Below are 22,482 nucleotides of genomic sequence, written 5' to 3' on the forward strand. Positions count from 1 at the left end.
CCCCCCCCCCCCCCCCTTCGTAGATTCTGAAAGATTCCACTGCTACATTCTAGAGCTGACAAGACGATCAGTCATCTCGGGTCAAGCGGAGATAAACTTACTTTAATATTTTATTTAGCAAAATAGTCTTCAAGTGAAATAGTTCTACCCAGACATATATCTTATGCCGAAATCCCTTTCTGATTTATTGTGCCATTCTATGCAATTTGATTTAATCGTGTTCCCCTTTCTCTTAGCGATTTTTCAATAGAAAGTTTCTGTTGGAGTGTATAGAGGGCAGATCCACCATAAGAAGTTTCACTGGGTTTATTCCAACTAAACATAGACCAGAGTTAGTGTGAGTTTTTAGTAAATTTCCTTTTATTCAGTTTTACCTAAATATTAATTATAACTTCCATAATCTAGCTATACAAATTTTACTCAATACACAAGATACATTCAATCCATTAAACAAAGGTGCCAGATTTTAGGCCAATATACACTTTCTAATCACTTACAGTTGTATTTAATGTATTGATTCTGCGGTATATACAAATTAGGCTATATGCTGAGTCAATTATGGAAGTATAGAAGTCAGGAGAAATATTACATGCTTAATATCACCCCCCCCCCTTAGCCCTCCATTCTCTAATTGGATTGAAATGTACTTGCAGAAGAGGAATTTTTAATATGGTAGAATTGATACATTTTACCAATCTATGTGCAAAGATGTTCCATTTCACTATTACTCAATACTTCATAAGACAAATGTGAATGAGCGGAATAAAGGACCATGCGTTCTGATTGTAATTGAATGATTCATTCAGGATGTTTCCTAGAAGTTTTCTCTCGTAAAAGAGCGCTTGAACATTAGGCTCGAACAAAATGATACCGATGTACGAACTGACTGCCTACCATGTCCATGGAATTTACCTTTAAAAAGCAGGGAGTTCATATTTATCATAGCGTGATTGCTCCCTTGCGTCGAACTATTAAGTGATACATAACTGAAAGAATCTGCGGCATGTTGATACTTTAACTGCTTTTTCGCATTTGTATTCCCAAATGAATTAAATATCGGAAATATAGTCACAATTTTCTTCGTTCCTTGTTTGAACGTTACTGCATGTGCCATTAATGCATGGTAGGCCTATAGGGGGTTGTTTATTACTTTGATTGTTTGTCAGGCTGTAAGCTTCAGTTGAGCTTTTATGACAGTGCATGCCTGCTACAAGCCTGCTACAGCCTTGCTACACGCCTGCTACAAGCCCGCTACAACCTGCTACAGCCTTGCTACAGCCCTGGAAAGATGCTGTCGCTTTATGCCATTGTGTTCAAATAACTGCCATATTGCAATTTTCCCCTTTGATTAGGCTGAAATTTCGAAAGTGATTTGTGTTATATATGCTGACATATCAATAAATTCGAAAGTCATTTAGAGGTAACTTTCTAAATTGTAAAAACTTTCCTACAGAATTTGGCCATATATAGACATGCAGCCATTAATTGGAATGCACTTAAAACGAGTTCTCTTTTTTATTCCTTGAGGGTCCAAAGTGCAATTTGTAATGCTACCGATTGACACTAAACGCGCGATACATAACATATGAGATGGACATTCATTTAAGAAGTGTTGTTTTAGTGGTCATTTTAATTGGTCAAGTACTCATTGGACCGGGTACGACGCATTATGGTACCCTTCTACAATGTCCTTGGACTTCCTATGACCCATTGGTTAGGTGGTCCAAGGCGTGCTGGTCTTGACTGGGGCCTAAAGATTTTTGCAGGTCCATTTACATTCATTAAAGAAATGATTTAGTGGTCGTTTAAATTGGTCAAGCACTCTTTGGACCGGGCAAGACGCATTATGGTACTCTTCTACAATGTCCTCAGAGTTTATGTTAACCATCAGTTTGGTGATCCAAAGCGTGCAGCAAGAATTATGGCCCAAAGCTTTTTCGTGGTCCCGTTACACTCATTAAAGAAGTAATGATTTAGTGGTCATTTAAATTGGTCAAGCACTCTTTGGACCGGGCAAGACGCATTATGGTACTTTTCTACAATGTCCTTAGAACTCATGTTACTCATCGGTTTGGTGAGCCAAGGCGTGCTGCATGGATTAGGGCCCAAAGCTTTTTCGTGGTCCCGTTACACTCATTAAAGAAGTAATGATTTAGTGGTCATTTAAATTGGTCAAGCACTCTTTGGACCGGGCAAGACGCATTATGGTACTCTTCTACATTGTCTTAAGAGTTCATATGACCCATTGGTTAGGTGGTCCAAGGCGTCCTGGTCTTGATTAGGGCCCAAAGCTTTTCGTTGCTCCGTTACATCCATCTAATAAGTGATGGTGTATTGGTCAAGCACTGTTTGGACCGGGGAATTAAGACGCATTATGGTAATTTTCTACATCGTCTTCAGAGTTCATATGACCCATTGATAAAACTTCATTATCTAGGAAAAATACACTAAAATGTACTTTTTCGACGAAATAACCTTGATAATCTCGTACGGAAGCAAAAGGCTTTCCATAGTTGTATTATCGAATCCATTATCGAATAAGCCTGTAATGTGTCCCACAGTTACTTATTCGCGAATGTCGAACGAGGAACGCGGAATAAGTATCTAACTTCACACCGGTAACTCAAAACTTTGTCGACGTACAGTACATCACAATAACAACTTACATACAGGCTGAGAAACAGACGCACACGCTAACTCGCTGCAGAAGTCATTGAAGTTCATGCCAGTGTATTGGCATAATTGTTTTAGTGGAATGATAAGCATTTGTAAAGTTTATTTATATCTTTCGCCTTCAAACCCTTCAAGGCTTTATTGTAGCTCGTCAACAGCTTTAAGTTACTGCTAGGCCTAGTTCCACTACAATTTATTAGCTATAGAGACAGTATGCTGGTATTAGCCAAGTACTACTATTAGTACTAGTAGTAGGCTAGTAGGCAGCCAATTCAAGTGATTGGTTCTGATACTGGTAGGCCTGAAATATTTGCTTGTCGGACAGTAGTTACTTATCTTTTGTCTTACAATGTAATAATATACACTAGAGCTCTGCCTTTCTTTGAATTTCCAGACCTGTTAACCAGTCTTTTATGGAAATATTGAGATTTACAATTTTTGGAGTAATTATAGAATGCAGGGCCACTCGATGATTCTATCTGAGCATCCGGATGCGCAGATGCTCAGTCTCACCCCAGTACGTATGTGAGTAAAAATGTCAAATGAGTGGATGCGCGGATGCGCGGATGCGGGGTCAAAAATGTCCTAACTCCTTCCCTAGTACTTCTGTGGTGGATGCGCGGATGCAGAGTCAAAATGAAATATGTGATGGAATTTTAGAGGGCGTCATACATGTACGGATGCCTTTTAAGAACGACACACTATTGATGTGGAATATCTTCGTACCTGTACATGCGGGACTTTCAGTATTTGAAGTACGTGATGGTATAGGGAAACTTTTTAAGTCCATTCCTAGTACTCCCGGGGTGGATGCACGGATGCGGAGTCGAAATGAAATATGTGATGGTATATGGGGAGATTTTTCGAAAATTTTCTTAAGTCCTTTCCTAGTACTTCCGTGGTGGATGCGCGGATGCGTGGATGCGGAGTCAAAATGAAATATGTGATGGAATTTTAGAGGGCGTCATACATGTACGGACATGTACAGACACACCGCGCATCCGCGCATCCAGATGCTGGGAAGAGTTAATGAATGGCCCTGTATTCTATAATTGTACCCAATTTTTCATCCCCAAAATTAAATTGAGAGATAAGGGAAAAGATGGAAGACTTGAGAAAATCCAACAAAACAAGATAATGATATCAAAGAAACACAGAAAAGAGTTGGGGTTTTTACATATGACATGCCACCTCCCTATAATAATTTTATATATATAACTAGTATTTGTTGTGCTGATGTTAGCTCTGCAGAACTTAATGGCATATGCTTAAGCAAACACTCAGTTATCTCCCAAAAATATAAGTGAATTTTCTCCAGATTCTTAAACGCAGATAGAAACATATGCCCCACCCATTTCTTATCGCGATTGTGAAAAACATACACATCAAAATTTGCACACTACTGTATATTGATATTGCTGATTAATTTCAAATGACAAATATATTTTATCTGCTTCATATGAACTCTGCTAAACTTTGCACAGTCAGTGAGGATGTTAATAACTAGACACTAGACCTTTCTCAACATTTCAAGCTATAGATTTCAAATATTTGTGGAGATATCAATTGCTACTGCTATCCCATCAAAGGTGCTCATGTATATTTTGTTATTGCCAACTTGTACATAATTTAGGGGCATTTAGAAATCTTGTTATTATAATTGTTGGTTTGGATTTTCAAAATACAAGATTTGCAGGAGTGTTATGAACCTACTGCACAGTTAAAATTTGTTATCATTAGTTTCTATAAACCTTTGCTAATCTGTGAATAACAACCAATATTACATATAAATGGCCTTCAAAAGTATATTTGGTTTACAATGCTTTAAAAGTTTTAAGCAAGGAAAATACACCTCAAACAAGAATATAGTCCACCAAGATTAACAAATATGTTGTGAAAGAGTGAAGGCATTTTAAAAACTTTCTCATGAAATTCAAATTTTACTCTTGCACTGTATTTAAAGGTCATCAGTAGTGTCCCAAATATGCTAGAAACATGATCAAATGTAAACAAACAATTCATTTCATTTCATTGATTCGTTTTTCACAACATGCATTTAAACGATTACAAATAACAAATAACATGAAGTAGTAGTGAATAATACATGAAGTGAAGGAAGCGGAACAAAAAACCCTTGCGGGCTTGACGGGGTGCTTCGCTACCTAAAATACAGAGAAAGAGACCAATCAAAGTACAACAAAGCAAAATACACAATTTCATACAATAGGACAATAAGACAATAACAAAACAACTGCCACTCTTAAAGAAATTATTCCAACTGAAACGTTTAATCGTCTATTTTAACACTCCCTGCATGGATGTGTCTATTTTAACACTCCTGCATATATATGTCTGTTTTTGTCCTGAATGTATGGTGTCTGTTTTAGCACTCCTGAATGTGTGCCTATTGTAACATTCCTGAATGTGTGTCTGTTTTAACACTCCTGAATGTGTGTCTGTTTTAACACTCTTGAATGTATGTGCCTATTGTAACACTCCTGAATATATATGTCTGTTTTAACAGTTCTGAATGTATGTGTCTGTTTAAACACTCCTCGATGTGTGTTTGTTTTAACACTCTTGAATTTATGTGCCTATTGTAACACTCCTGAATATATATGTCTGTTTTAACACTCCTAAATGTATGTCTGTTTTAACACTCCTGAATATATGTGTCGCTTTTAACACTCCTGAATATATGTGTCGCTTTTAACACTCCTGAATATATATGTCTGTTTTAACAGTCCTGAATGTTGTGTCTGTTTTAACAGTCCTGCATGTATGTGTCTGTTTTAACACTCCTGAATGCCATGTGCTTATTTCTAACACTCCTGAATCTATTTTTCTGTTTTAACACTCCTGTATGCCATGTGCCTATTTTAACACTCTTGAATGTGTGTCTGTTTCAACACTCCTGAATGTGTGTCTGTTTCAACACTCCTGAATGTGTGTCTGTTTCAACACTCCTGAATGTGTGTCTGTTTTAACATTCCTGAATGTGTGTCTGTTTTAACACTCCTGAATGTGTGTCTGTTTTAACACTCCTGAATGTGTGTCCGTTTCAACACTCCTGAATGTGTGTCCGTTTCAACACTCCTGAATGTGTGTCCGTTTCAACACTCTTGAATGTGTGTCTGTTTTAACACTCTTCAATATATGAGTCTATTTTAACACTCCTGCATGCTTATGAAAAAGTAAAAGAAATCAAAACCTCCAAGAAATTACTTCAAACTTCTAGCAATTTTGACGTGCCAAAATTTGAGGCGAATAGTTATGACATTTTAAGTCTTTTGAGTCTAAAATATTAATAATAATAATAATAATAATAATATAATATAAGATTTTAAAAATGTATTTGTTTCTATACTATGTAGGTATCAGTTTTCCATCAGTTCAACATGAACTACTTAAGGTTTATCAACAGCTTGAGTCAAGCAAGACAGAGAAGTCCAATTCGATTAATGAGTAAGTGTTAACCTCCTTGAAAATGAAAGAATGTGTGTGGGGAGGAGAGGGGAGGGGGCTTGGTGGAAGGGGAGGTAGAGAGTCACTTTCTACAATAGCCAACTCCCCATTTTAAATTTTATTTAATGTTTGTTATTTAAATTTTGAAATTACTGAAGAAGAAACTGAATAGTATGATGGACCCAAAATGATACACCTGTATTTGAGTTATTTACCCCTTTCAAAGTGCTTTTCTATGCCACAGAACTTATTTTTCTCTGTAATATTTCCAGCTCAAGAGAGACTGTTTATGTTGTTTAATGTGGCGGGTTTTAATTATATATCTTCTTCTGATTCAGAACCACAAAGTTTTGTTGTTTTATGTAAGCTCATTTACAACTAATGAAGTAAATGATTACTGTACAGTAGCAGTGACAATGTTTGCAACTTACTTTTTCTTCATAGCTGAAATTTTGTATAAGAGTCCACCAACCATGATATCAATGGCTTCAGGAATGCCAAATGCTTCTCAGTTCCCATTTGAAGAAGCGACATTTAAGTTAACGTAAGTATTAAGGTCAAATTATGCTAAATTGCCATTAAAATTTGCATTTACAGAGTTGCAAATTTTTTGTCTGTTCATTGTTTTGTCAGTATCACCTGACTAGTTTCCAAGACCATGCAAAGTTTTATTGTTTAATATTTTATTTATTGATATTTTGAATTTTCACATATTTAATTTTATAAGAATGTTCTACTATATCAAACCTGAAGGTAACTTTTAACTAGAGAGTAATAGTCTATTTGTCTAAATGCGTCTCAGTTCCCATTTGAAGAAGCGACATTTAAGTTAACGTAAGTATTAAGGTCAAATTATGCTATTGCTCTCAAGTTTGCATTTGCGGATTTGCATTTTTTTTCATTATTTGTCAGTATCACCCGACTAGTTTCCAAGCCCATGCAAAAATGTTATATTTTAAGATATTATTTACTAATATTTTGAATTTTCACATATTTAAATTCTTAAAAATGTTCTATTATATCAAACCTGAAGGTACAGTAACTTTTTACTAGAGACATAATAGTCTATTTTGTCCAAAATTTGACCATTATTTTATTTCAGAGATGGTACCAGTATTGAAATCAATAACACAGATATGAAGAAAGCTTTGCAGTATAACCCTACCCCAGGGTAAGTTTTACTTATTTCCATCTTCTTTATTTAGGATCCATACTTTGGAGTTATTTCTTTCAATCTTGGACAGGGGGCAAATTTTCCATGTAGAGCTAAAGCCAGCTGCTCTGTTTTTAGGTCTACAGTATTTTAATTCAGATATATGTGCTTCAAAGTTCTCTCCACATTTTGGTATGCAAAGATGTGGTGTAAACAAAAAGTGTGATACAATCCTATGATATATAGTGTGTTGCTCTATTGAAAATGAGAAAGTCAGGAAGAAGTGCAATAAACATTTAAACTTTCTGGTTAACTTCCAAAAAGTTGTACTGCGGTTATTATTCTCATTCTTATTATGATTCTCATTTGTTCAATGTGTTAGTTGACCAGACTTCTTCTCATTCAAACAATCTTTGAGTAAAATTTTTCTTTGTTTTTCTCTGTCTCACGCTTGCCTCTTTTAATCTTTCTTTTGGGTGAGTGGGATTTGGAAGGGGTTGGGAGAGAGGGGGTGGGGTGGGAGTGAGCAAAATGATAAATGTTGGCTCCACTTCTGCTTGCATGGTAACCTTTTCATCCAAAACTTTTTTTTTTCAGAATTGCTGGTCTACACTCTTGGTTAATGAGTATGCTGCAGCATCTACACAAGCCTCCAAATTTCTCTCTTGGTGATGGCGACCAAAAAACAGAGCTCTTAATAACCACTGGCAGTCAACATGGACTTTGCATGGTTTGTTTAATACTTATTTTGAAATGGAATTATTGTATGCTATTGCACAGATGTGAAACCATTGTATGTTTTACCACAGATGTGAAGCCATTCTATGCTATAGCACATATGTGGAATCATTGTATGCTATAGTACATATGTGGAATCATTGTATGCTATAGCACAGATGTGATATCATTGTACAGTATGATATACCACAGATGTGAAATCAATGTATGCTATAGCACATATGTGGAATCATTCTATGCTATACCACAGATATGAAATCATGCTATACCGCAGATGTGAAACCATTGTATGTTTTACCACAGAGGTGAAGCCATTCTATGCTGTAGCACAGATGTGAAACCATTGTATGCTATAGAACATATGTGGAATCATTGTATGCTATACCACAGATGTGAAATCATTCTATGATATACCACAGATATGAATTTAATGTATGCTATACCACAGATGTGAATTTAATGTACGCTATACCACAGATGTGAAATCATTGTATGCTATAGCACATATGTGGAATCATTGTATGCTATAGCACATATGTGGAATCATTGTATGCTATAGCACAGATGTGGAATCATTCTATGCTATACCACAGATGTGAAATCATGCTATACCGCAGATGTGAAACCATTGTATGTTTTACCACAGATGTGAAGCCATTCTATGCTATAGCACAGATGTGAAACCATTGTATGCTATAGCACATATGTGGAATCATTGTATGCTATACCACAGATGTGAAATCATTCTATGATATACCACAGATATGAATTTAATGTATGCTATACCACAGATGTGAATTTAATGTATGCTATACCACAGATGTGAAATCATTCTATGCTATAGCACAGATGTGATATCATTGTATGTTTTACCACAGATGTGGAAGCCATTCTATGCTATAGCACATATGTGGAATCATTGTATGCTATAGCACATATGTGGAATCATTGTATGCTATAGCACAGATGTGATATCATTGTACAGTATGATATACCACAGATGTGAAATCATTGTATGCTATAGCACAGATGTGGAATCATTCTATGCTATACCACAGGTATGAAATCATGCTATACTGCAGATATGAAACCATTGTATGTTTTACCACAGATGTGAAGCCATTCTATGCTATAGCACAGATGTGAAACCATTGTATGCTATAGCACATATGTGGAATCATTGTATGCTATACCACAGATGTGAAATCATTCTATGATATACCACAGATATGAATTTAATGTATGCTATACCACAGATATGAAATCATGCTATTCCACAGATGTGAAACCATTGTATGCTTTACCACAGATGTGGAATCATTGTATGCTATACCACAGATGTGAAATCATTCTATGCTATACCACAGATGTGGAACCATTGTATGCTATACCACAGATGTGAAATCATTCTATGCTATACCACAGATGTGGAACCATTGTATGCTATACCACAGATGTGGAATCATTGTAAGCTATAGCACATATGTTTGGAGATTAGAATAAGAAAGATTTGTGGACAAGTACTGGTAGGTTTCCAATAGTTAACTTTCTAAATTATTTCAATGGGTACAATACTAAGATTTTGTGTTGATATTCAACAGGCATTTGAGATGTTATTTCGGGAAGGTGATAAAGTTCTCATGTCTTCTCCTGTGTACTCTGGAACCAGAAGCATTGTAAGTGGAATCCCAATCTTGTACCTTTCTTATTTCCTTGTAGACACACAAGGGGCAACCTCCATTCAGTGTGGAATGCATGTATAATCTTTTTTGGGTCCTTATCATTGCCACTCCATTGGAATTAATAGTAATTCCATCAAAGCAGTGAAACAGTGATACTATGTGCCCTGCAATAATGGCAACCAGTTTTGTGGTCTGCTACACATCAAATGTAACCTATGCCTAAATTTGTTATTTTTTCGTTAGTAGATTGCCAAGTTTATTATGTGGTATGTACTCTGCTGTTTTTGTAAGAAGATTTTACACAATTTGCACTGGTTTGATTACTTCACTTTGCTATGAAGGGCCGTAATTGAGAGACTATTGTGAATATGTGGTTAATTTGGTTTAATTTTTTTTTTTTGGGGGGGGGGTTCTCTTAATATTTGTAACTATCTTGCCTGGATTGTTCTTTGCTGAAGGAGAATGTGAGAGACATCTTGAACATTCCTGTACATAGTTTGAGATATGTACATAGGAAATGTATCTCTGCATATATTGTTTGATAAAATTACCTCCAGCCATGAAATCCCAAATTTGCCATTGTGTCCATATTGATTTCATCCTCAGTTAGAACCATACAAACCTGAATACATCTTAGTAGAATCCGATAAAGATGGCATGAAACCAGAAAGTTTGAAGAACAAGCTTTCAAGATGGAGCAAAGAGGATGCTTACAGTGATACGTAAGTTAGTTGATGACTAGATCTTGATTACAGTGTAGTAAAATGTCCTCGTACCATGATAATCATGGCTTCAGGAATGCCAAGTGCTACTCAGTTGCCATTTGAAGAATGTCAAAGACCTTAATGGTGTAGGATAGAGATCAGGGGTTAGGATATAGAGCAGGGTTTAGGATATAGAGCAGGAAATAATTTAGTGTTCATATTTTGTGTAGCAATTTTGAAGGCTCTGTAGTTTCTCTTTGTAAAATACTACGGTTCATGTGTGCAGCAACTCGCTATGTATATTTGCAGTCCTGTAACAATTTGCATAGCAGTTTGCTATGCTGTACCATATAAATGATTCATTGAAGACCCTGTTCATAAGTTAATTTATTAGTTGAACAGCAGCTTACGTCTGCATCTCTCTTGATAAGTATTTGTTACGTCACAACTAAACATGAAATAATTTTGATGTATTCATATGAAAATATTGTTTGAATAATGGTTTTAATTAAGGTTTCTCTTTTCATTCCTGGATTATATTTGAAAAGTACACAATCAGTCCGACAGCTCAAGGTAGGATAAGTCTGTAAAATTCTGTTATTTTGTTTATATAATATTATTTGCTGATGTTATTACTTGGAAGCTCAGAATTCTATATTTGTGTATTTTTTCTTTCATTTTTTTCTTCAGATCAGATATACCAAGGCTACTGTATACAGTTCCTAACGGTGACAATCCGAGTGGAGTTAGTCTTACGTTAGAGAGAAGAAGAGATATTTACAAGATTTGTCAGGATTACAACTTATTGATTATTGAAGACGATCCATATTACTTCTTACAATTCAACAAGGTAGGTCTCCTAAAATATCTTCAATAGTTTAATTTTTTTTATAAAATAAAAATGTGGGTTTTTTTTTTCCAGTAAAACAATTCTTCTTTGCTATGTATTTTAACAATTTTGTTTGTATGTGATTTAAGAAAAGATGATAAGCCCTCTGATATGTATTGTTCATACTATAATTATTTGAGGAATTTATGTTTCTGATTGCATCCTAAAATGCTAGTTTATTTCTCAACTGATCTATTTCAGCTGTGCAGAACAGTTTATATCACTCAACAGATATATGTTGTAATATTTCCTAGAAAGTCTGATAGCAGTTAGATGATTGGCTAGCTTTGCATGAGGCATTTACATAACTCGTTATTAATTGCTCTTTCCTTGCAGCCACGGTTACCTAGTTTTCAATCCATGGATGTAGATGGCCGAGTTCTGCGGTTCGACTCTTTCTCAAAGGTTCTTTCGGCAGGGTATGGAAATGTAATTCCTTTCAAGCACTTTCTTACAGTCACTTTCAAAGCATGTTGTTTTTCTACTTTTTTTTTAATGTTTGGACCTTTCCTGAGGTGATTAGAGAGGGTAGAGGAATTCATATCTGAGGTTATTAGAAAAGACATAGGAAATGATTATCTGGGGTGATTAGAGAGAGCAGAGGAATTGATATCTGAGGTTATTAGAGAAGACAGAGAAGTTGATGTCTGGGGTGATTAGAGAGGGCAGAGGAATTGATATCTGTTACAAAGACAAAGAGTAGTATCTGTTATGTCAAATATTGATAGCAAGATGTTAATTAGACAAGTCATCTTCCAATGTTTATACAAAAACCTGAATCCAAACGTCAATGTCTGTCCATGTGATGGACAATCTATTAACAAAGAAGAGTTGCCTTACCTCTGGAGGGAGTGGTGTCTATTGCCCACAATTTTTTGCTTGTAGTGGGTTGTAAGAACCCCAGAGTTGGGGATGCTTATTCCTCTAGCATTCCTTTCCCTTACGTCCCTCCCCTCCCCCACCACCCCACCATGCAAAGCATCAAGGGTACACCACTCCTTTGAGTCTGATAGATTATTTTTGTGTCTTCTGTTTTTCATGACAGTATCAGAGTAGGGTTTGTATCGGGACCTAAGGCACTCATCTATAGAATACAGCTGCACATGGAAGCATCAGTTCTTCACTCCTCGGCAGTATCTCAGGTGGGATTTCAGCATCGATACAGTGAAGATTATCAAATGGATACATGTGTTTAGTATAATATCTGTGTGAGATTTAAATGCTTAGATTGTAAGAACATATTTACTGCATCCTGATGACAACAATAAGCTTTCCCTCAAGGAAAATACATGAGTGCAGAGTCCAATGATTAGTTTGGTAGCATCTGAGCAGATAATATCATTAATAAATATCTCTGGACAATGAATTCCTATTTCTTCAAAGGTGAATAATGTTTATGTGGTAAAGAGCTGTTTGGGCATGGGAAGGGGGAGGGGGCTGGAAGTGGTGATTAAATGATTTAGGCGTATAACCTGCTAATTTTAATTGTAATAATTGCAGGATTTAATACAATCTACAAAGTTGTTTATAAATGGAGAGCTGTTTGTGTGAGATTTGTCACTATTTTTTGTGATGCATGGATTGATGTCATGATTTTAAATGATATAACTCATATGCCTCAAAGTTTCCAAAGAAGAACTAAATTAGCTAAGCCATATACAAACCTTTCATTGCATTACTTGAGCTTTAACCTAGTGACATAGAAAACTGAAAACATTGAAATTAGTATAGTGTTGATATGACCTGTGAAGACCAAAATGAGCCCATTGTTACATAAGTAAATGCAACCTTATTTTTTTTTATATAGTCTTGCTTTTGTTTTTATTCAGATGATCATTTTCAAGCTGTTGGAGAAATGGGGCATGGACGGATTTCTTGCACATTCTGAGAAAGTAGCAGAGTTTTATCAGCAAAGACGAGATGTAATGCTGAGGGCAGCAGACAAGTGGTTAACAGGTGAGAGTAACTGTTGATTTTACGTTTGACTTTATGGTTGAACAGGTGAGAGTAACAGTTGAAGGTATTTGTTACAAATGTTTTCAGACCTCTTATTAAGATCAGACTATTGAAGGAATAATTCAGAGGTAAATGTGGCTTTGACCTTTAATATAATAACATAATATAGCATGAAACCTTATCATTGCAGTCCATAACTTCCTAATCATGCAATTCAATGCTGCTTTGACAAGTCTAAATTTATTTACCACTGAATTATTCTTGGAAGGTAACACTACCAGAGATATTGTCACTTTCATTCATTTTATGGCCACGTTGAGCCGTTAACAATGAGTTTATCGATGCCTTGATTTGAGTAACTGCATGATCTCCTTGGGTTGAAAACTGACTCCTGTCACAGTTCTTTACAAACCTGTGAATTACAATATATTCATGGAATTCCTTGTTGTAATTGTAGCCATGGTAACTGTTTACTTTCCTCAATCTGTCAGGTCTAGCAGAGTGGAATGTTCCAACGGGTGGGATGTTTTTATGGATGAAACTACCAGGTGTTCAGGACACAAAGGACATGATCATGAAAAAAGCCATGAAGAAGGAAGTTCTGTTCGTTCCTGGGGATGTATTTGATGTCAGTGAAGGCACCTCTCAATATATCCGGGCTTGCTACTCTGTGTGTTCTGACGAAGCTATGGATGAAGTAAGTATAAATTAGAACTGATTTGTTAAAGTCAAAAGTTATTACAGGGTTGGGGAATGGAGGATCCAGTTACAAAATCTAATGTAAAAATTGAGTTTCTATCTATGTTGAGCCATTTCAACTTCCCCAACATGTGGATGTACATCGTGGAGGTTGAAATGAAAAACAAACACTGCCTGACAGGCCTTCATGACGTAAATTAAGATGTTAATGAAATATATCTTTAATGTACTTCTGAACTTTACACTTTACAACAGACACACAACTCAAGCAGGTAGTGTGCCTTTAAAACTTATACGGGAAAATTTAAATCCTGTGTTTTCTTTATCATCAGGGTATGAAACGACTGGCCTCTTTAATTAAAGAAGAACAAAGGTAAAAAGATGTGACTAAATCTCTGCTTCGAGGAAGAAACACATGAAATAAATCTGCCGAGGGTAGTAATGTAAATAATAATATTTAGTGGGCTGTTCAAATCTTATACACATGTCATTGCTGTTTTTTTTTTGATGGGAGTTTATTTTTAAATAGAGTTTGACCAGTGGCAGTCGAAGTAACAGGTCTCATGAAGACATTTATGTTCTGTACTACTATGTGAAATCTCAGTATCATGTTGAGAATTGGGGTACACTCATTACAGGCTGGCCATTATTGGATGTTTTCATTGCAAATTTTTTCAAAAGACTTCAGTTTTCATTACCAGGAGTTTATGCCAAAAGTCCATGGTATGGGATTTTGGGGTTAATTAACTCTGAAATAATGTCATGACTAAACTCTTCACTCTGTGAACTGAAATGTAGGCCCTGTACTAGTCTTTGAATGTTACAGTGCTGATACTCTAGTCTTACCACAGTATACAATAATCATGAACACTGATTAGAATTGATTTATTTTCATCTTATGTAAATAAACCTGCCTTGGTTGGACAGATACTAGAACTGACACACAATGTTTGATGGTATCTACGGCAGGGTTTCCTCATGTGATAATTTGCACCATAGTTGCGAAAATTAAAGAGCAAGATTTCGGTCCCTCCCTCAACCATCTTTTCACTTCTGAATTGAATTCTTTACTATGAATACATGCAAGACTCAGGGTTGTGTATTAACCATCATAATTTGTGAAGTGCATATAAATCAATGGACGAGACTGAGGTGTATATCTAGTGAACCAGCAGTGCCTTACATGTGTTCCTGACATTAACCAGTGCTAAATGAAACTTTTCAGAATATCAAGTTGAATTTTATTTTGAAAGAATTAATTTTTAACTATTTAACACATGCATAAGAGTTAACAATTTTGTGCTGTTGATACGCAAAATTCCACTCATTAAATCTGTGAATAATTCACTGTGGCACATCCATAAATTATGAGCACCAAGATGATATTCATACAGAGCAATATTGAGGTAGTATTCAGCACTTTCACCACAAGCACTAAACAAGCATTATAAGAAATATATCACAAAGTTTGGTCACAATTTTTCATGTTTATTTAGTCTTCTTACTTGTCATTACTTCATAGATACAGTCAAGTTACAATGAGTGTTTGATAAACTTATGGAATGAAACATTCTTAGGATTGCTTTTCTACACGTTTTTGTCATACTTTGTACGGGCTATTAAAGTACAAGTTCTGAAACGTGTCAACTGGAATGCTCTGTAATTTGTGGTTTCTATAGAGTAACCATATTGTCACAACAAAGAGGGTCTTAGTTGAGGGGTTCCCTGTCCCCTTTGTGGTAAAAATTTATTTTGATGGGTTCCTGCATGAAAATGGTATAAGATTTGAAGTAACTTAAAGCTCTAACTCATTTTAAGGTATGAATAGTAGCAGAACTATTACTATTGGCAATTTATCATTTTTGTGGACATCATAACGTTTAAAACTATTCGGCTCTTGATTCTAAGAAAGAAAACGTGCATTCCCATGGAAACATGGACATTTGTTAACCTTAGATTTACACAAGGGATTTATATATAAGGTAGTTTACTCTATAAAATCTGCATAATTTTTCTAACATGCATATACTTCATAAGAAAGGCAGTTTTTTATTTCATTCATGGTGTTAGAATTTACATTATTGAAATCATTTAACCCTTCTGATTGTTGATTTGTTGGAACTTTTATTAATATTTATGTGGAACTTAATGACTAATTGTGCAATCTTCTGCCATTATGCACATAAATAATCAAGAGATTAGGTATTATCTGTGACCTATTATTTCTGACTTAAATTATATGCTCAACATTTATCCTTGCTTTCCAAAACTTCAAGTTCCGATGTGTTGAAATCAGAGTTTGGATTTTGATACATTTTTACCGATTTAACTCATGAAATGCCTTGTGCAGGAGAGTTATTCCCTGTGGTTTTAAAGAAGCTAAGTGTTTTTCATTTGTGAACATATTAATCACTCCCCATACAATTCCCATAAAATCCACTTGTTTACCCAGAAGTAACAGCTGCAATTTTCCATATTTAGTAGCAGTTCAACATGTCTGTCATCCAAATTGATAAACTTGTGTGAATAAATATGTAGATAAATACATTTATTGCCTTGTTCATTGTGTTTTTAACCTAATTTACCTCTCTGGCATTTCCTGTCAATCCACTTGCTCATCCTGAAGTTATAACTGCAAATTTTCCAAATGGTTATGTACGTATGTCCAGGGAGTTGTTATGTCTTCCATTTTGGTACAAATACTTCTGATCAGCTAAATCTAAAACTAAGTAATAGTTTTTGAGGATCACTTTATTTTCTCCCTTTTCAGGATGAAAGAGGTCTCATTGTCACTGCATTTGGTGCAATATCTAAATAATATCAAAGACAAAATTGCAAGTCCTCCCTACCCTCCTTGTTATCCTCTAAATTACCCCCTTTTCCTATACTTTGAAACTACCTTGCCCTGCACCCTGTTCTCACTTCCTATTAATCCCATCCTCAACCCCCCAATACTCTCCGTGTTCTATGTGCCCCCCCCCCCCAACCACGCTCCCAGTGAAACATAATAAGACTGTTCAGTGTTCATACAAATCAGGAAAAATATAAAAATGCTGGTCATGTAAACAGTGGCGGAGCTAGGGGTATTTGTCAGGGGGGGCGAGAATGGTCTGTAGGGGGGGCTTTCGGTACTATCTAAGCAGAGCGCCACCACAGGTTGGCGCGGAGCGTACAAACATTTTTTGAGTAAAGTACTCCCTAGATCGCTGGAAACGACCCTTTCCGGGCCTTGCTAATTTGCAGATAATTGAAGAATAAGTACGTGTCATCGCCATTTGTGTTAGAGAATTTTTCAGAAAATTACACCAAAAAAATGTGACAAATGTCAATAGGTAGATGAGAGCGCAATAAAAAAAGTCAATAATCGTGAATAAGTAAAGAGTGGTAAAAAGCTGAAAAGGGCGCCAGCAGTCCATTTGAGTCTGTCAGGGGGGGCACTCGCCCCCCCCCGACTGTATGGATGCTCCGCCACTGCATGTAAACAGAGATTCCATTGTCTCCTTGTCCTTCTCTCTCAATGTTCTTAGCACCTTCTCCTCTCTTCTCTAAACCTCCCATCAAATAGCTAATGATGCATCCTACTACAACTTTCATTTATGCAAATAAGGACTCAACTGCAGCTAGAAATGAAATCTCAAATTCCTGGTCGGAGAATCGAACCACCGAGGCCTTGGCTGCCTCTCTGATCTCTTGTCTCTCGTTAATAGACATCCTAAAGACCTTCTCCATGGCGTCTGCATAACCAGCCTCGTCAGATGCCAAAAATCCTGTGGTTTTGTCCTGGTAAGGAATGACAATGTCCAGTTTAGGGCCTCCGGTGTTGTGTGCTATGATAATGGTGCCAGCAGCCATGCACTCCACAACACCTACAAAAGAAAGATGAAATGTAAAAACCCATCTGTCTCTTCCCTGATGCATCAGGAGGTATTCAAAATACTTGTTTGCATTTCCATATATAATCATACTCAAGTGAAATGGCCGGATGATGTCTCAGTGATTGCAATACAAGGAAAACACATATTTGGCTTTGCTGTAAGTAATATATTGGGTTCCATCCTGATACACCTTCAGCGAATGCTTTTTTATGGAGGTTGAGTGCATTGTTGAAGCTATATTGTGGTACTTTTTCTACTTCTTGATTCTTTTCAAATTATGAAAGGAAAGGTGAACATTTTGATATTTTCAAAAGTGCCCATTAACATTACTAAGATGGCTTTGACAGAACACATTTTTCAATGTTTTCCTCAAACTCTCCATCATAGGAAAAGACATTTTCATCTCTTGAAATGCTAAAGAAAGACAGAAAACCAGATAAGCTCACCTATGCCAAAGTGCTCATTCCACATGGTATGAAGTCCCATTGTACCATTAGCTAGGCGATCTTTTAGAACATCAAATGGTACACTCAACAAAAAGTCAACTCTTTCATTGACTCCAAGTTCTTCACTCAAGGCCTTCAATTCATCAACTCTGCTTTGATCTTCTGCATTGCGACAGCTCCCAATCAACTCTAATTTAACTTCCTCCTTCTCACTCTCCGAAAGCCTTTTCAAGAAATTGGCAAAAGATCTGATTTGCAGTTTGTGGTCTTTCTCAGGTCTAAACTGAGCTATTGAAACAATGGATTTGACAGTCTTTTCATCATCTGGAATGCCTTTAATACTTAAAAATTCTTTGGTATCACAAGGTGGGTATACAACACTGGTGCAGGACGGCTTGCCCCACAATGAACTGATGTGCCCGTAGGTCCAAGAGGAGTTAACCATGACCACGTCCGCCCGAGCTCCGACAAAGCCGTACAGAAGAGCAAATAACTTATAGTATAAAACTTTGAACCTACTTAAGATGGGATTGTTGGCAACGAATCCTTGATTATTGTAGGAAACGGTACGCTTAGAAACGAGAGAGAGCATATCCAAGCTGATAGTAGGGTAATGGGTGTAGCATGCTACCTTGCACCCTCCAACATATTTAAAGAGAGGAAGAGTAAACGCATAGCCCATTGAATCGATATAAATATCTGGGACAAACTTTGACAGGGCTTCGAAACCTAGCACTACTGATCCTAGACTCTGTCCAAGAAGTGTAAGCACAGGGTACGTCTTAGCCTCAACAAAGTTTCTTCTCGTTAGAAAGACAAACTCTACAGCTCTCGGGAGAACAATGTTGAATCGGTTTCTTGCTCTCTGGACAATGTCTTCTGCCTTGGCCTCAACATCTCCCGTGTAGATAACACAATCAACATTCTTGTACCTGTGAAGTGAAATACACATTTTTAAATTGTAGTGCACCCAATGCAATAAACATAGAAAGCATGATGAAGAAAATAACACACTTCAAAGAGGGTGATGACTGTGTCAAATGGTTATTTCTGCTCTGACCTGTCAATTCATTGTTAGAATTTAAGTAAGGCTTGAAGTACAGTACCGCTCACGTATAACTGGACATGTGTACGCGCACAGAATCGTATAAAGACGTATCAACACGTACAATCGCGTATAAACTCGTTGACAAACAAATTGCCGTGTAGACGCCGCGTAGACACCTCGTATAATCCCTGTACGAGTTTATACGCAGGAAATGCTATTGTGCTCAATGAATAGGGATTAAAGTCGTTGAAAGAACTAGTGAGATGTTTGAAAAAGCCGTTTCTTAAATCGTAGTTTAAGACGTGATATTTACCTAGCAGCGAAGAGGACGCAGGTAAAGTGTTTGCCGGCATAGAACTTATAACTGTTTTTCGTCAAATGGGTTTCTATTCTGTGTTTCTTTTCCCGACTTTTTTTTCAGTTGTAGAGGTTATGTTCCACGGAGTATAAGTTGACTTTGAATAGTTGGCAACATTTTGAAGAAATAATAAAGTATTACTAAGCAGTTCTTGTGTCAAAAAAAAAACTTCCAACAACCACTTTGAAGCAGGGCCGGTTAAAAACAAAACATGTTTCTCATCCGCGCAAGCGGCCTCCTTTTTCCTGATTCCCAAGTCTCTATTCGGATAACAAGAAATCTAAGCTATCCTTAAAAATTATTTTGTAAAGGTTGCCATATATTCCAAACTAGTATTAGCGCATGAAAGGAAGAAAAATGGTCGGCGTTTTTTTTTTCTTCTGATCTCAGTACGAGAAACATGTACTTTATTTGGATAGAACAACTTTTGTTAAAGTGGTTAAGTTAATATTTTCCTACCCTTGCTATATGTCGATTTTATAAAACCTTCATGAAAACATTTTGAAAATGGATTTTGAAGCTCAGTCAACAATTTAAGAAATGCTTACCGTTAAATATTGGCGTCAAACAATACATTTCTTATTTATTCCAATAAAGATCCACAAAGGATAAAAATGCTAAGTAGAGCTCACTTAAAGAGAAATAGAAACTGCAGGTACATCACTGTACATCGTCATTTTAAGTATCCAAATACTATACAAAGAGATTGAGTTCACAGAAACACCCCTTTTCCTTACCACCTGAAGAGAACCGTCTTTTATAAAGTACAGTACTTAACATTTGATACAAAAGTTACTTCTACAACAACTTCCTAAAATGTGTGTGTCGTAATAGGTTAAGTTTTAACCACGCAGCCCAGTACCATTAATAATTTTCATATTACACCAAAAGTTACACTCGGCGTCCAGATGGCGGGAAAATGTACTATCATGTTCAATGTGTTGTGTCGTTCCCATGGTGCGATGAACTTGGGCAAGTTCGAATGTCGATGACCTACTTATGTTCCGTGACCAATGTCAATGGGAATTATGTGTGTAAAAACTTGGGTTTTTCCACGTGTTATATAGAAGTTTTACCTAAGCGGAGTGAATTTCGGGGCAGCTCGTTGATTGTGAGGAAGCACTTATCTAAGCATCAATATTTGTGAAAAATATCGTAAGGTTTTTCTTCAGAAAATATTTTTGACTAGTAATTGGAATCTCAATGTATTAAGAAGTACTGGGTCTAAACCTTATCACTGCATTTTGGGGGAAGTCAGATCTTCAAGTGCAAAATATTGTTTTTCATTTAAGGTTATCGTGGTTTTCTTTCGAGGTGTATAAGGCGTATCTTGTGATGTAGGCTAAGAGGTAGGATCGGCCAAGGCCTACCTAGTTCTCATAGATTGTTACCTACATTCAATTTAATGCCTAACGGGAGGAACTCGTATAAATAGTAACAGACTGGGGCACATTGTCGTAATTAATATAGTTCCCTTGCTAAAGTTTTGCACTGATTGTATCGATTATTTGTGCTCCTAGTAGCGCTGATTTCTTTGTAACTCTTATTCTTATCGGCTCAAGTATATATATGCTAACTCTGTGGTTGAATATTTTCGAAAGTCATTAATTGGGCTTGGTGGGATACTGAGTTTACCGACTCTTTTCTTCATCACAGTTTATTCTAACCCATAGAAGCTCTGCTTTGTAAAGCGGCTGCGAACACCCTATGTTTACAGATTATACGAGATTGTATGAGTTACGCGCATATAATCCCTATTCAGGGGCACTAGAGCGAAGCCCTTAGCCGCATAGACACCGCGTAGACGCCGCGTAGAAAGTTGCGTACAGAAACGTATAACATTGTATAATCGCGTAGATAAACGTAGAGTATACGTCTACGCGGAGTTATACGTGAGCGGTACTTACTTGCCTTAGTTTGAATCAATGTTAGCTCAGGCTTTGAATGTGATTTAATAAATACTAATTACTGAATTTATTGCTTACTTTTTCTGAATTGCTCGGACTGCACACCATAAGACTCTTTCTCCTCCACCACCTGCATTACAGTAGGGATGAAAGAAGCCAATGGTTGTCCTCTCTTGAGATGTCTCTGAGGAAAGTGTTGTGGCATGTCTCTTGCCAAAAATGGCAATATAAGCCTTTAGAAGGAGAGCTAAGACAAGCAGAGGCAGGAGTAAGCCTGAGACAAGCAGAAGTAACAACAGCATCATGGAACTTGAAAAGAAAAGAGACAGAGGAAAATAGGCAACTCCTACTTATGATCAAATTTATGTATTCCACCTGTTGTTGTTTAATACGTACCTATTTAGGGTGCAGTTCTGCGAATGATTTGAATGAACCTGTATTGGTAGGGCCAAAATATATCATATATTTACAGAGTATTGAAGCTTGCCTCTTATTTTCATTCAGCTTGCTGGTCAAAAAGTCTGAAGAACGGTACATAATGAAGCTGTTCTCACCTTTTGATGACAACCCTGGTTGTCTGGACACAAATTTGAAAGAGAAACACCGAACTCAGAATGAAATCGTATTACTGTATTGTGCAATCTCAGGTTCATCTAGTTAGGGTTGACATACAGTTCTTCCTTAAAATGTTCATGTACCCTTCAAAAATGTGTAATGTGTGAAATTGAAATGGGCAATGACAACTCTGATCAATATTTCTACAGTTCAGCGCCCTCCAATTGAGAGATCAGCAACTGAATCTTAGGGCAACGAACAGTCTAAGAATGTATTTCGTGATATAATGAAATATTGTTCACAATTCACTGCATTTATATATTCCACCCAGCTT

The 22,482-nt window shown here is 36.5% G+C and overlaps 2 protein-coding genes across 3 annotated transcripts; one reads left to right on the forward strand and one right to left on the reverse strand.

Annotated features, from left to right (window-relative positions):
* The first annotated feature begins 2,614 nt into the window (after positions 1-2,614).
* LOC139980333 (kynurenine/alpha-aminoadipate aminotransferase, mitochondrial-like) lies at positions 2,615-16,506 on the forward strand. 2 transcript variants are annotated; one of them, XM_071991938.1, is made up of 13 exons: positions 2,615-2,768; positions 6,048-6,138; positions 6,583-6,682; positions 7,241-7,309; positions 7,889-8,021; positions 9,631-9,705; positions 10,318-10,433; positions 11,106-11,265; positions 11,641-11,723; positions 12,350-12,446; positions 13,134-13,260; positions 13,752-13,957; positions 14,292-16,506. In XM_071991938.1, exons 2-13 carry the CDS (start codon positions 6,072-6,074, stop codon positions 14,334-14,336), a joined length of 1,278 nt encoding a protein of 425 aa, XP_071848039.1. In that variant the 5' UTR covers positions 2,615-2,768; positions 6,048-6,071; the 3' UTR covers positions 14,337-16,506. The 2 variants fall into 2 exon arrangements, with proteins under 2 accessions (XP_071848039.1, XP_071848040.1); XM_071991939.1 differs by having other exon boundaries at positions 2,700-2,730.
* On the reverse strand, positions 14,470-22,449 carry LOC139980331 (GDP-Man:Man(3)GlcNAc(2)-PP-Dol alpha-1,2-mannosyltransferase-like). Its single transcript, XM_071991936.1, has 4 exons — positions 22,148-22,449; positions 21,672-21,902; positions 18,281-19,212; positions 14,470-17,825 (listed from the first exon to the last, which is right to left on the reverse strand). The coding sequence occupies exons 2-4, from the start codon at positions 21,896-21,898 to the stop codon at positions 17,554-17,556; spliced, it is 1,431 nt and encodes a 476-aa protein (XP_071848037.1). The 5' UTR covers positions 21,899-21,902; positions 22,148-22,449; the 3' UTR covers positions 14,470-17,553.
* Positions 22,450-22,482: the final 33 nt, after the last annotated feature.

The sequence above is a fragment of the Apostichopus japonicus genome, chromosome 14 (genome assembly GCF_037975245.1).
Source record: "Apostichopus japonicus isolate 1M-3 chromosome 14, ASM3797524v1, whole genome shotgun sequence".
NCBI classification, from domain to species: Eukaryota; Metazoa; Echinodermata; class Holothuroidea; order Aspidochirotida; family Stichopodidae; genus Apostichopus; species Apostichopus japonicus.